Here is a 9,361-nt window from a genome sequence, read left to right on the forward strand (position 1 = left end):
GTTACAAATCTCACAACTTTCTACCTCACGAGTGCTAGCTCTTTTCGTGGCTAGCCCTAGTCTACTTATACTCGCACCAAGGATTTCTAACCTAAATCTATGTGCATCCTAACAAAAAGGAAATATTCTTGATCCCTAAGAATATTACTTCTTTTTTCCCTTATAGAAATATACTCTCAATATCTTCGAGTATATTATGATTGCTTCTTCCTTCCAAACCCTACGACTCGTCATCTCGTCGAACAATTTTCCTCCACATCAGCACTTCATGTCACGTCAACAAATCAAACCTCTGAAACTCTGCACAGCAACTTGTCACCTTCAGAGCTCTTATACACTTTCAAATACATCCACGACATCATGCACAACTCACATGAGGATATGATTCATAAACTATATTTATCGGTTTGCGGCCTCTCTCTCAAAAGCTATTAATATACATATATTTAAGTGCTAGACACATTCGGACAATCAAATATGAATTTGACAAATTTGATTTCTTTTGGTCGTCTACAGTAGTACCTAAAATTCACTTTCTCTATTATAAATAACCGAAAACTAATATAGTAATATATAAAGTGACAACCCTCCGCAACTTATAACTACACCCTTTCTTTGAGGTGACCATTTTGCTTTCACCTATTAACCATGAGCAAGCCTAGCTTTGTGCTTGGTTCTGATACACGCTGGTTAATCATACACACATATATTTTGCTTTCAATGCGTCGACTTTGTAAAATAACATTGTTTTCTTTTCTTGTTAAGATGTTATCGTGTTACCCAAAAATAAAAGACCACAAGGTTCTTCACGAAGCCAAATATACGTATCCTACTTTTTATTAGTTTATACAACTATTTTCACAAACACCACGTGTTTTATTTTTGATGTTAAGATGACTTGTCATATTCTTTATTACAACTCACGTACAAGTTGACTACTGAGGGATTTGCCTAACAAAAAAAACAACTTACGTACGTACAAGATGATACTTAAAGATCTCTCTGAAAATCAAAATAATAATGTCCCTTGATTTACTCGTTATCTGATCTGTCGTCTCTAGCCTTGAAATAGAATTTACATCTGCCAGTTTTTGTTTTTTTTTTTTTGGACAACGTTGTTGTCTGTTTCTCTCTATTTATGTTTATACGTAGATTCTTCTCTTTTCAATTCAACGTCAGCATTTTCAGATTTCTGGTAATTAATTTCCGAAAATGGCCGAGGGAATGCTCAAGGCATTGTTGTGTGTCTTTGTGGCCACGACATCTGCACTGGCCGAGGTGGCTCGTGGACAACGAGTGCCTTGCTATTTCGTTTTCGGAGACTCTGTCTTCGACAATGGTAACAACAATGCCTTGAATACCTCGGCCAAAGTCAACTATTCACCTTACGGTGTTGATTTTGCTAGAGGTCCTACCGGTAGGTTCAGCAATGGTCGTAATATTCCTGACATTATCGGTTAGTCCCCCACATTTGGTTTATCTCTTTGCCAATATTGTTCTGAATAAAATTGTTGATATAAACTACGAAAAAGAAAAGTGTTATAAGAAAATAGTAGCACAATATTTTTTATTTTTTTTGCCTAGTTTCAAGTTTGTAGGTACTATTTTGTGAAAAAAAAAAAAACCAAAAAAAAAAAAAGAATGTAGGTATTATTTGTTTTGTTTACTATTGATAGTTAAAGTTTGTCTCCACTCGGTTTTCATAACTAATATGTATTGCGGGATAAGTTTTTCAAAATTTGTGAATGTTCCTGTCTAACATATTTTCTTTCTAATTTAGCTGAACTAATGAGATTCACTGATTACATTCCACCGTTCACGGGAGCATCGCCGGAACAAGCTCACACTGGAATAAACTACGCTTCTGGTGGCGGTGGAATTCGCGAAGAAACTAGCCAACATTTGGTGAGAACTAGACAACATTAACCTTGGTCATGTATATATTGCTTCCTTAGAAAAGACTTAAACTAATCTTTTCATGGATATTTTATATGATATATTATTTTTCACGATATAGGGTGAAAGTATCAGTCTTAAAAACCAAATAAAGAACCACCGGACGATGATTATGACGGCGAATGTTCCACAAGAGAAGCTGCAGAAGTGTCTATACACAATTAATATTGGAAGCAATGATTATCTCAACAACTATTTCATGCCACCTCCGTATATGACCAATCGCAAGTACAGTTTCGATCAATATGCTGATTCTCTCATTCGAAGCTATCGCTCTTATTTGAAGGTACGACTATGCCGCGTAAGGTTTTAGGGAAGAAAAGGTTGTATTTGTGTATATTTTTTTTTTGGTCAACCTATGCTCTTTTTCAAAAAAAAAAAAGACTTAGTGATTATCATAAAGTATTTTATTATAATATTTCAATTTAAAATTAATGTTGAAATAGAAGAATAGCTATATCGGAATTTAGATTGCATTTTCTAAAATTATATCATTACTTATATTACATACCAAATAATATGATTCCTTCAACAACAAATAATAAAATAACAGAGGGGAAATTTTAATATAGTATAATAGTGGTATAAACAATTAATATATTGTGTAAGCAAAATAAAATATGAATAGCTATATATATATATATATATATATATATTTTTTTTTTTTTTTTTTTGTTAGGTAGATAATTTATAGATATATTTTGTGTATAGTCGTTGTACGTTCTAGGAGCAAGGAAGGTGGCTGTGTTTGGGGTGAGTAAGCTCGGGTGCACACCTCGTATGATTGCCTCCCATGGTGGCGGTTATGGCTGTGCTGCTGAAGTGAACAAAGCGGTTGTACCTTTCAACACGAACCTCAAAGCTCTCGTTTTTGAATTCAATAGAAACTTTGCTGATGCTAAGTTCACCTTCGTTGATGTCTTCACCGGCCAACATCCTCTCGCATATCTCGCCTTAGGTATGTAAACTATATATATTTGATTACACTCGTACTATATATATTTGATTACATTTCCTAATCTAGGAAACAAACTTTTATAGGTTTTGTAAAATATTATCATGACTATTATCCAGAAAACTAGTTACTAAAAATAAAATTGTCTCTTTTTATATACAGTACTAAATTAAATTCATTAAAGATGCAGTTTGGTTTTCTCACAAATTTAAAATATTTATTAATTAATAATATTTTGTTCATATATGTAGTAACATAAATGCATGCTATTTTTGGATTATTTTCCTATAATGTAATCATATATATGTCACATATATCTTTGTAGGATTTACGGTTTCAGAAAAGAGTTGTTGTACCGTAAAACCAGGAGAAGAACTTTGTGCGACCAATGAACCAGTTTGTCCGGTTCGAAGACAGTATGTGTACTGGGACAATGTCCACAGCACAGAAGCAGCCAATATGGTGGTAGCAAAGGCCGCGTACGCTGGACTCATTGCGTTTCCTTACAGCCTTTCTATGCTCGCAATATGATAGGTGCAACACTACAAAATATATAGAGAAAACCATTTTTTTAATTAATTTTTTTTTGTTGAAAATTTTTTTCCTTAAAATGTTTTTAAATTAAAATTACATTCTTTTTATAAAGTTAATTGTATGATGATTAACTTTTGTTCGTTAATTCAATTATTTTATTTATCAAGATTTAAGAAGACTTTGTTTCAACTGGCCTGTGAACATTACTTTATGAGATGAAAAGAATTAAATTATATACGAATTTATGTACGTCACTGAATTTTCTAAGCTAAAATAACAACGCTAGGTGGCTTAGTTTTCCAAACTTGAAAAAACAAAATGAATACTGCACGAAACCCTCTTAATAATAAAAGTAACCAACGTTAGTTTTTACGAGTCGAAGCACATATATAGAGAATATAAATTACTTGGAGCAAGACTAAAACCGAAAAATTACATCTTATTTTTCTATTTACACAACAGAAATTTAACTTATTTTTTTATTTCGCTATAACAGTCTTCTATAAAAGATTAACCACCCCAACAAGTAAAAAAAATTTATAGTGTTCATCAGAATTTGTGTATTATGATAAATAGTTTCTAGCTAGTTTTTTTTCTTTTCAATTTTTATACAAAAACTTTGATGTCAGACTAAGAGCTGTCTTAGTGCTGAATATATCCGTTGAGCTTGTAACGCTTCAGGTGTTATCTATAAGTTAAAGATGTATTTTTCCATACTCTCTATAGTAATTTCATTCTCATGTCATTATCGTTGTTTTTAGTTTTGCATATATATGTAACCAAATCCCTAGTTTGATGGGATTCACGACGTGTGTGAAGTTTAAATAATTTAGCAAACTACAGCTCATTGTAGAGGTCATCACAATAATTAACGCCAAACATGTCCAGTGCGTCGACTTGCAAACTAATCTTTTTAAAAAAGCTAAGAAGAAATGGTCGTTTTATTCAACTAAATAAGATTAAAAAAAAGGTTCTTCATGAAGCCAAAAATATATGTATCAGACTCAAATTCAAAATAATGATTATTAAATAGTTTTTCTAAAACACCACGAGGTTTTCCCTCTCGAAATAACTTATAATTTTCTCATTACAAGTTGACTTTTGAACATATTTTTCCAGAAAAAGAAAAAAAATGATTCACGTCAAGTTGAATATTATTGAAGATCTTTCAAAATATATATATATATATATATATATATATATTAAACATCACTGATTTACTCATTATCTATTGTCTTGCGTATGTGTCTCGCTCTATGTATGCTTATATATAGACTTTTCTCTTCATACATTAAAGTTGTCATTACATTTTATTTTTCTGGTTTATTTGCATAAAAATGGCCGAGGGAATGTTCAAACCATTGATGTGGGCTTTTGCCACGGCGTTTGTAATGGCCGAGGCAGTTCGTGGACAAGAAGTGCCTTGCTATTTCGTTTTCGGAGACTCCGTCTTCGACAATGGTAACAACAATGACTTGAACACCTTGGCCAAAGTCAACTATTTACCTTACGGTATTGATTTCGCTAGAGGTCCTACCGGCCGGTTCAGCAATGGTCGTAACATTCCAGACTTTATCGGTAAGCTTCAAATTTGGTTTATCTCTTTCGCCGATATTGTTTTGGTGATGATATAAATTACTAATTAGTTCTGTTTATTGGAAAGTGGCATAACGACCTAGCTTGAAGTTTTAAGTGTAGGTATTATTTGGTTTTAGCAAATGATCAAATGAATTAGTGTATACACTTATTTTTTTAACCATATACTTCTTTTCATTTTGCTCTATAAATGAGTTTCAATGATTCTTTTTTTCCTTTCAGCTGAACTAGTGAGATTCAGTTATGACATTCCACCATTCACCAAAGCATCGACAGAACAAGCTCACACCGGAATAAACTATGCTTCTGGTGGTGGCGGAATTCGTGAAGAAACTAGCCAACATTTGGTAAGAACTTGACCAATTTCAGGGCCAAATAGATTAGATTATAGAGATTTTTTTTCATTCATTTTCATTAATAGAGATGAAAAAAAGGTAATCGTTTTTTCATTATGTTTACATTTAAGAAGACATAATATTTTAAGTATTTAATGTAGAACATTTTCTAAAAACATCCAGTTAATATTGATACAGTAATAAAAAAAATACGTACTTTAATGTTATGGATTATGATATAGGGTGAAAGAATCAGTTTCGAAAAACAAATAGCGAATCACCAGATGATGATTGTGACGGCGAATGTTCCACAAGAGAAGCTGAAGAAGTGTCTATACACAATTAATATTGGAAGCAATGATTATCTCAACAACTATTTCATGCCAGCTCCGTACACTACCAATGCCAATTTCGATTTCGACCAATATGCTGATTCTCTCATTCAAAGTTATCGCTCTTATTTGAAGGTACTAACAATATATGCCTTCAATTTTGATTGTTTTGTAGAAATTTCACATTAGGTATATATTTTTTATCACTACAAAATTTTGAATATCTAGTGATTCTATATTGTTCAAGAATAGTTTTAAAGTATTATCTTACTTATAAGAAAGCTGAAATTAATTTTATAATTGTAGAATGATCTTATCGGAATTTGGATTGCATTTGCTATATCACTACTTATATGCCATGGGTCATTTATATTACATAATCAAATCAAAGACAGAAGTATTTATTATGTTTTTGTAGGAAAAAAGTAGAAATTGAACAATTGCTATATTATGTAAAATAAAAACAAAAAATCTCCAAATTTCAATTTAATTTTAAAAAAAACATAGAAATGATGGAGTAGATTGGATCTATATCTCTACTGTATATTCCTAATCATATATCATAGATATAACGAAACGATACAATTTTGTGTAGTCATTGTACGTCCTAGGAGCAAGGAAGGTGGCGGTGTTTGGGGTGAGTAAACTCGGGTGCACACCGCGTATGATTGCTTCCCATGGTGGCGGTAATGGCTGTGCTGCTGAAGTGAACAAAGCGGTTGAACCTTTCAATGAGAAACTCAAAGCACTTGTCTATGAATTCAACAGAAACTTTGCTAATGCTAAGTTCACCTTCGTTGATATCTTCAGCGGCCAAAATTCAATTGCGTATTTCGTTTTGGGTATGTACACTATATATAACTCGCTATTTTTTTTACCTAATAGGAAACAATTTGAACAAAACTAAAAACATAGATTATGAAAATATTTCAAAAATAGTGCATTTTCTGTTTCTGTCATCATCACGTACTATTACTAATCATTAAATCTATTCCATTAACGACACACGTCCACACAAAATATATATAATATCGTGAATAAGTACGATTTTAATGGTGTTTGTTTCTTGCAAGAAACAATATGATGTTTCCGATTCTGTTTATATAATTTAATCATATATAATTTTGTAGGGTTTACGGTAACAGACAAGAGTTGCTGTACGGTGGAATTGGGGCAAGAACTTTGTGCCGCAAATAAACCGGTTTGTCCGTCTCGAGAACGCTACGTGTACTGGGACAATGTCCACAGCACAGAAGCAGCCAATAAGGTGGTGGCACAATCTGCGTTTTCCGGACTCATTACGTCTCCTTACAGCATTTTTCTGCTTACTATATAACATTATTTGGAAAATGTGTATACTTATTATCAGTATACAGACATACACACGTAAATTCATCATATTAAAAAAAAACAAATGATCATTACCAAACAAAAACCCATTCTAAGTCAAATTCATTACAAGATTATTACCAAATGTTGTAATGGAGAAGCACGATCTCTAAATTCAGTAGCAATTATCTTATAGGCCAAACAATAATACTGTATGTAGTTTATATGTGTGAATTTATTAATACAGTTCAAGAACCACAGCAACAGAAATATAATTCAAATGAAAATGCATAAATATTTGTATACGTCATGTTTATGACAACATATAAGCCTAGATATCTTCATAGAAGTGTTTCTTGAAGGCCTCCATGTGAGCCACTTGTAGACAGGTAGCGAGAATCACAGAGCCGTCTTCGTCGTGATCCGGCAAGATCAGTGAGTCGCCATCGAAATCATGCGTGCCTGGTCCCGTGTAGAACTCCTTACCCCATCCGAAATCTAGACCGTACATTGGTAAAGTTAACCAGCTCACCAATCCAAGATTAGGGTTTCCGTAGAATGGACCCTCCGTGCTTCCCAAGGCATGTAGGTCTTGAAACTTCTTGAGATCTTCTTGGTTCTTGAGATACTCGATCCCAATCATCACGTATTCGTTTGTCACATTCTTTATGGCTTTACTAATTAAACTCGCCGCGAAACCCAATTCATTCGATATCAGTTCACCTATAAGCATCACAACATTATCGAAACAGACGTTGCATTGTAGAATTAATACTAACCTACCTTTAAGCACAAGACAAAAGGGCAAAGAAGAAGATTCAGAAAACAAAACAAATTTAATAATAATAGAAAAATACGCGTACCTGAGGTGCTTGCTGCGACCACGTCAAGAGTAGCATTGCCGAAGTAGCCGCGTGGAAGAGGTGGCTGCATCCGACTACGAGTATCTATACAGATTCCTAAAGCCGTGGGTTGCTCCGGAGAGTGGCCACGTGCTTTACACGCACACCTCCACACATGTCCCGTGACCGTTTCGTACCTTGTAAACCCTCTCGATGGATCAGCGTATTTGCTTCCGTTCGCTTTACTTCTTAGCTTCTCAAGCTGAGGCTTGCTCAGTTTCAGCATCGCCACAATCGTTTTCTTCTTTCTCTCTTCTACATTGTCCTTCTCGCCAATCAAAAAAGGCGGCTGATCAAACTCTTTGTGGTCGAACTTTGGCGGCGATGCAAACGGTGGGAGCGGTTCGCCAGCCCAGAGTATTTTCCGGTCGAGAAATGGAACGGTTTCTAACGGTTCACCGCGTGCGAGTCTCGCCCATTCAGAAATAAAGTGAAGCGCGCTTTGGCCATCGACGATCGCATGAGAAATGTTTACACTAAGACTTAATCCACCGCATTTGAATTTGGTAAGCTGAGCTAAAAAGAGAGGTATCGTTTCGATAGGGTTTTTATAGTTTACTTGCGGCATAAGGTTCTCGAATTCCGGCGTCGGAGAGAAATTTTCGAAATCTGAAAGCTTTCCCTCGGATTCAGCTTCGATGAACTCCACTCCCTCGGCATTACAATTGAGCTCGAATCGCCCCCGAGGGAGCCAACGTAGACGGCCGGCCATAGGGTAGAAATGGACTAGCACACGGCTTAACGAGTTTTTTAGGGTTTCGACTACATTGCCTTTGAAAGATTCAGATGGCTTGTCATAGAAGTAAAGGGTGGGAATGTGAGTTATTGTACCAACTTGATCCCACTCGGCTAATGGAAACCGACCGATCCACGTTGGTGCGGCCGGTACTATAGTGCAAGATTTTCTAAAAGTTATGGGAGCCATAACACAAACCCCCTTTTTTCTCTTTTCTCTTTTCAAAGTTTGTGCTAAACTAATGTTTATATAGTACTTTCAGTAACATGGTTTTTATCTTAAGTTTGTAGCACCGAGTCAAAAATGTATTTCTCGTGGTTTAGTTTGTTGCCTTGGAAGCAGCTTATTTAGTGGAAGTGATAATAAGGTTTAGTTTTGTTCGGTTGTATGATCATGCGTATTGTCCTTTCTCTCATTTATATTCACATTGATGTTGAACATTCCATGAAAAAAAAAAAATGAAAAAAAAAAGTTCCGTCTACACTTGAGCATATATTAGGAAATGTATAACTTCAAAAAAACAAAAACGTTAAAAATTTAATCCCAACAAAGTCTGAAAACCAAATGCTAAATCAAAAGCACAAATAATTAAATACTAACCCCTCTTGTAGCATTAATCCTAAAACCTTGAAGAAAATGATTTATGTTAAAAATTTAAGTCCAATTCCAGCCTCTACATACTTAAT

The 9,361-nt window shown here is 34.3% G+C and overlaps 3 protein-coding genes across 3 annotated transcripts; 2 read left to right on the forward strand and 1 right to left on the reverse strand.

The window, feature by feature from the left end:
* The first annotated feature begins 1,107 nt into the window (after nucleotides 1–1,107).
* Nucleotides 1,108–3,611, forward strand: LOC104748870 (GDSL esterase/lipase At2g19050). The gene is made up of 5 exons (XM_087489498.1): nucleotides 1,108–1,456; nucleotides 1,781–1,905; nucleotides 2,018–2,242; nucleotides 2,668–2,914; nucleotides 3,237–3,611. The coding sequence occupies exons 1-5, from the start codon at nucleotides 1,213–1,215 to the stop codon at nucleotides 3,440–3,442; spliced, it is 1,047 nt and encodes a 348-aa protein (XP_087345624.1). The 5' UTR covers nucleotides 1,108–1,212; the 3' UTR covers nucleotides 3,443–3,611.
* A 945-nt stretch (nucleotides 3,612–4,556) lies between these two features.
* On the forward strand, nucleotides 4,557–7,295 carry LOC104747750 (GDSL esterase/lipase At2g19060). Its single transcript, XM_010469439.2, has 5 exons — nucleotides 4,557–5,023; nucleotides 5,264–5,388; nucleotides 5,619–5,843; nucleotides 6,304–6,550; nucleotides 6,839–7,295. Exons 1-5 carry the CDS (start codon nucleotides 4,783–4,785, stop codon nucleotides 7,042–7,044), a joined length of 1,044 nt encoding a protein of 347 aa, XP_010467741.2. The 5' UTR covers nucleotides 4,557–4,782; the 3' UTR covers nucleotides 7,045–7,295.
* LOC104747749 (spermidine hydroxycinnamoyl transferase-like) lies at nucleotides 7,231–8,917 on the reverse strand. The gene is made up of 2 exons (XM_010469438.3): nucleotides 7,901–8,917; nucleotides 7,231–7,760 (listed from the first exon to the last, which is right to left on the reverse strand). Exons 1-2 carry the CDS (start codon nucleotides 8,862–8,864, stop codon nucleotides 7,369–7,371), a joined length of 1,356 nt encoding a protein of 451 aa, XP_010467740.1. The 5' UTR covers nucleotides 8,865–8,917; the 3' UTR covers nucleotides 7,231–7,368.
* Nucleotides 8,918–9,361: the final 444 nt, after the last annotated feature.

The sequence above is a fragment of the Camelina sativa genome, chromosome 15 (assembly GCF_030686135.1).
Source record: "Camelina sativa cultivar CO46 ecotype springtype chromosome 15, ASM3068613v1".
Lineage (NCBI taxonomy): Eukaryota > Viridiplantae > Streptophyta > Magnoliopsida > Brassicales > Brassicaceae > Camelina > Camelina sativa.